This window comes from Nelumbo nucifera, chromosome 1, assembly GCF_055504915.1.
Source record: "Nelumbo nucifera cultivar China Antique chromosome 1, China Antique-T2T, whole genome shotgun sequence".
Taxonomy (NCBI): Eukaryota; Viridiplantae; Streptophyta; class Magnoliopsida; order Proteales; family Nelumbonaceae; genus Nelumbo; species Nelumbo nucifera.
Window position 1 is genome coordinate 43176048 of NC_142649.1, and position 5277 is coordinate 43181324.

The 5277-nt window shown below is 32.7% G+C and overlaps 1 protein-coding gene across 1 annotated transcript; it reads right to left on the minus strand.

Annotated features, from left to right (window-relative positions):
* Positions 1-478: 478 nt before the first annotated feature.
* LOC104587980 (putative aldo-keto reductase 2) lies at positions 479-3841 on the minus strand. The gene is made up of 5 exons (XM_010245766.3): positions 3523-3841; positions 3241-3441; positions 1979-2151; positions 1802-1904; positions 479-1073 (listed from the first exon to the last, which is right to left on the minus strand). The coding sequence occupies exons 1-5, from the start codon at positions 3733-3735 to the stop codon at positions 738-740; spliced, it is 1026 nt and encodes a 341-aa protein (XP_010244068.1). The 5' UTR covers positions 3736-3841; the 3' UTR covers positions 479-737.
* Positions 3842-5277: the final 1436 nt, after the last annotated feature.

The following is a 5277-nucleotide window of genomic DNA, read 5'->3' on the forward strand; positions in this document are numbered from 1 at the left end:
AAAATGAGCCAATTTTTTGATTTTTTTTTAAACATAAATACAAACTTCAGGAGGTCATAACTTTACGGTTGGATGTCCTTTGTAATTAGAACCCTTGGGCTCTTTTTGGAAGGAGTACAAATACAAATACATACAGTACAAATATATACAAAGTAATACAAAATGTAAGGTTTTGCAATCCCAAACTGAGCCTTAAGTTAATTGAATGAAAAGTTTGGTTTAAAGTTTCTTGGATAAGAGTATATCTTCTTTCTCTCTGTTGGTGCAATGCTTCTTCACTTTTTTTTTATCATTCTTTTCTCTTGCAGATGCTCTTTGTTTCTTAACTGGTCATGTGCACATTGTAAATGTACTTTAGGCTCTCCTTGAATGACCCTTTAAAACTTACATAAATGTTAACTTCTAGGAGCCCATCATCCCCTTATCACCACTATTCAAAGTTGTGTTAGCACTGAGAAATTAGGGGTAAAGAAATGAATGCACAAAAAAAAACATGTTTTGAGGATTAAAATCAAATACATTATTGATTAAAGATGATGGTAGAAATGCTAAAAGAAACTGAAACACAGAATTTAATAACTAACTCAGAACTTTAGTGCCCATCAACTTATTGATAAACTTTGAGGTTAAGCCAACTAAACTAATGAATCAGATTACATATCCTTGGTAATAATCTAGGTCTTTGTACTGAATGCATGTCCAATCTAAGCCTTCTAAGGATAAAAGCACATATAGCTTCATTCACCCTTCCATGAAGATGGATCTGGTGTCTCCACTCCTACTGTAGTATATGAATTGTTTGGGTATCGGTCACCTTTAACATCTGATGAAGCTAAAGACTCAAGTTCAATCATTTCTTCTGGAGTTAATTTTATGGATAAAGCTCCAATGTTTTGGTTGAGGTTTCCAATCTTGGTGGTGCCTGGTATGGGACAAACATCACTTCCTTGATGATGGAGCCATGCCAATGCAAGTTGAGATGGAGTGCATCCTTTTCTTACAGCAATATCATTTACCTTCTCAAATACATAGTTGTTATGATCAAGATTCTCAGGCTGGAACCTTGGTAGAATCTGCAACACGTGTAGTGTATTGACATTTGAGTGATATAAAGTTACAGAAAAGAACATGTACACACGCATATATGGAAGAAGATTTAACCAATTGTTATTGAATCTACCTTTAAAAAAAAAGGTTAGGAGGACATTTAAAATTAAAAGCACTAACTTCCAAAGTTTTTAAAAATTTTCAGCTATTTGAGGAAAGGGTACTTTGAATAATTTAAGGAATTTTTTTTCATATCATGAAATATAGAATAAAAGGAAAATTTGACACTCAGAACAGTATAAAATAAGGTTAAGGTTTAAGAAACGAAAAAAATTGTGAAAATAAAAAAATATAAAATGAAATGCCTATTTTGGAGTAAAGAAGCAAAGTCATTGCTCATTACTGTTTGAATATGTATCAAGTTCCTATGTTTATGGTGTCACCTTTGTTTGCTTAGTAAGTGGCATCTTCCAAAGAACAAATCCTTTGATACGTATAATGTATAGATACATCTAGAACATTTTAATTATCTTACATAGGAACATGAAAAATTTTAGTTTATTTTGAGTTTGTTAAGGTTAATCTAAAATGTGATCTAGATAAGTTACCACTATATTAGACCCTATACTTCCATTTGTGATACATTCTAATGAAAATGCAAAAAAAAAAAAAAAATCAATACCATTTATAATACTACTACAACAAATCAATGTTTTTTGAATTGAAATGCATGAATGAGAAAATATATACAAACCTTCCGGAAGTCCTTATCACCAAAATTTTCAACAACCTTAGGCCCTGATGAAAAAAAGCCTCTTCCTAGAGGACTGTATGCGACAATTCCTATACCAAGTTCTCTGAAATAAAGTTGAAATTAGAACCATGTATGCAATAATATCTTATCCATGCAGGGTTGGTATATTTATCTCACCTACAAGTAGGAATTATCTCTTTCTCTGCATCCCTTGTCCATAATGACCACTCTAATTGCACAGCTGTTATTGGATGCACAGCATGTGCTCTTCTGATTGTTGAAGCAGAGGCCTCAGATAGTCCTATATATTTTATCTTTCCCTCTGCAATTAATTTTTTGAGCTCTCCCATCTTATATAGAAAATGGAAAATTGTGTTAGAAAGAAAACAATTGCTAATGATATCAAAATTTCTGTTAAAGAAAGAAAAATAGAACATTGGGTCAGTATCTTGCAACTTGAGCAATTACAACAAAAAATGATGTAATCCAAGCAATTATGACTTGATCCCCACCACCAGTGTACCCACCTAGGAAATTTTCTAAAAAGATCATGATAATTGATGAAGTTAACCATTCAATGGTGGATTCACACACATCTTCTTTAAGCTTGTTCAAATACAGGTAAAGCAAAGTTTAATTGTAGCATCTTCTTTAAAAAGAAAAGGCAAGAGAGACACTTGCATATGAATATTGTGTAATAATTATAACAAGTTTGAATAAGAAAATAATTGCTCTGATTTTATCCACTGTTATTGTTCTTAATGAGTTCATATCTGCTGCAATCAATTATACAGGATATGTGTGATTGGCCAATAATATAGAACACCTTATCTGCTAACATAAAGTTCAATGGAGTTCTAAACTGGAAGCAAGATACCAAAATTTTCTATTAAATTATATCCTCTATGGTGGTAGTCGCAAATTAAAATAAATCAGCTAAAGAAAAGGATTCAATTCAATTTCCTTCTTTTTTTTTTTCTTTTTTGCTTTTATAGTCACGGACCTTTTTCTATTTATCTTTGGCTACTTCAACAAAATTTAAAACCGGTAGCCATGGTTTCAAGACGCACGTGCTCTGTGGGTGGGTATATCCATTTACTTTAGTTGAATGCCACGTGTAAATGTATGTGCAGGAAAGAAGAAATATTAAAAGATTTAAGAAGTAGAAAATAAGTACATGTTTGCAATCCAAACGGATTGGCCAAACCGTCTTTGAAGACGGTACCCTCCTCGAACACCGTCATCTTGTGTGTGCATCCTGTATTCGTGTGGATAGAAATCGTTTCTTTTCATTTTTCCATGGAGTTTGACCTATCTCTCTCCCTCTCTCTCTCTCTCTTCTCTGAAATCTCAATTCCCAAATCACGACTATGCGTGCTCTCTGTTAGCCATCAAAATTCTAGCTATTCGTGGCAGTAGGAATTAGAAAACTGACTCACCGTGACTTCAATGGGAACTTGGGCATCGATCCGGTGCTGATAATAGAGATCGATACAATCGACTTGAAGCCTCTTCAAGCTGTCCTCACAGGCTGCCCTCACATACGCCGGATCCCCTCGAATATCTACCTTCCAGTCGCCGATGAAGTTTATCCCGAACTTCGTTGCTAACTCAACCTTCTCTCTCATCCCTTTCAGAGCCTGTCCATATTCCAGAATAATCAACAACAACAACAACCAAAAAAAAAAAAAAATCAAAACAATTAGAAGCAGAAAGCATACCTTCCCAAGTAGAATTTCGTTGGTGAAGGGGCCGTAGACGTTGGCGGTGTCAAGGAAGGTGATGCCATTGTTGATGGCATGGTGGATGAGAGCGATCATGTCTGCTTCTGGCTTCGGAACGCCGTACGAGGCGGACATGCCCATGCAGCCCAATCCCTGGGCCGACACCTCTAGTCCTTGAGAACCCAACTTCATTCTTCCAACACTTCCCATTCCGACGACTCAATCCGACAACTTCCTCTAGCTGGGTGGGCACTGAGACTCTGCTCTGAGTCTGTGAGTCTGATCTCACTTATTTCCGTGGTTTTAATTTTCTATCCCAATATATATGCCGAACTCCTCTATTCCCATATTGTTCCATATAATTTGGGTATGGGCCTGATTCCAATCTGACGTTAAAAGAGAGTCCTTACTTGAATCATATCCCGTGGGCCATAGAAAATGACAAAAGATTAAGAGATAAAAGTTTAACGTAAGCGCCAACGTCTGCGCTTGGAAATTCATGTGTTCCAACTAAAATTTTGACCGTAAATTTAACATAGTGGAAAAGGATTTCAGGAAGTTTTATTTATAAATAAAATTGAAGATGTAGCTTTATCACATTTCCAATTAAGTGGTGTTCATTTAATTTCAACTCAAGTATTACGACTGCGCTTGGAATTTCATGTGTTCCAACTAAAATTTTGACCGTAAATTTAACATTTAAAATTGGAGATGGAGTTTTATGAAATTTCCAATTAAGTGGTGTTTATTTTAGTTAATTCAAGTATTCTTTTTTGGGATTATGTCTAGTTTATCCAATCACAATTTAAGTTGTATTTTAGTGAGATTGTCTAATTTTCTATTATCTAGATAAATTTGAAAAAGAACTTTTTTTTATTAATTTTTATTGGTTTATTACTATTTTTGTATTATTTTTAGGTAAAATTATAGAAAAGCATATGCTTAAAACAATTTTGTAAACCACCTTTGTGTTTTGACCCTAACAAAGGCCTCTTTTATAGTTTTGAGAAAAAAGTGCAAATACCTCCTTTCTCTTAGCTTTTCGATAACAAAGACATTGAAGTATTATCATTGCTAATACATTATCATACATAATTTAAAGTTTCTACCTTACTCTTACTAATTTATTTTTTCAACTAAATTTCAAAGAACAATTCTCCTTACTCTTCTTGGACAAAATAAGATAAAAAGGCTGAAGTGAAGTAGAATTAATGCATTACATCAACATTTTTTTATTTGGAATGCTAACGAAAGAAAGGCATTTGCATCTTTTCTCAAAACAATAGGGGAGGTTTTGTTAAGATCAAAACACCAGGGAGCTTTATACGATTGCTAGAAAACCCAAAGAGGTTTTTATACTTTTCTGTATTTTTAAATGAATTTAAATTGATTTTAAAATAATTAAACTATATTTAAAATTAATAATTTTTAAAATTAGTAAAAATTGAATTTATTTAAGTGTATTAAGTTTTTATTAAATTTAAATTCCTTATGAAATTCATATAAATTTTTATTTTCAGTGGAACTTAAGTTAATAAAATTTAATTATAAAACTAATAATTGTTTGATAATTTTGTATTTGTTTTATATTAATTTTAAATTGATATTAGTTTTTTATTTATGTTATTCATTTAATTAATTAAATTCTTTTTATTATATTTGTAGGTACATAGTGATTGCACAAACCATCAAAGTACAAAAGATACCAAATTGATACCACATGGACGCCTGCTATGAGTTCATAACTCAACA

Coding starts and splice junctions, on each gene's coding strand:
- LOC104587980 (XM_010245766.3), bottom strand. CDS start 3,735: ATGGGAAGTGTTGGAAGAATGAAGTTGGGTTCTCAAGGACTAGAGGTG. Junction 3,442..3,522: donor ACGAAATTCTACTTGGGAAG/GTATGCTTTCTG, acceptor GAATATGGACAG/GCTCTGAAAGGGATGAGAGA. Junction 1,905..1,978: donor GAGATAATTCCTACTTGTAG/GTGAGATAAATA, acceptor ACTTTATTTCAG/AGAACTTGGTATAGGAATTG.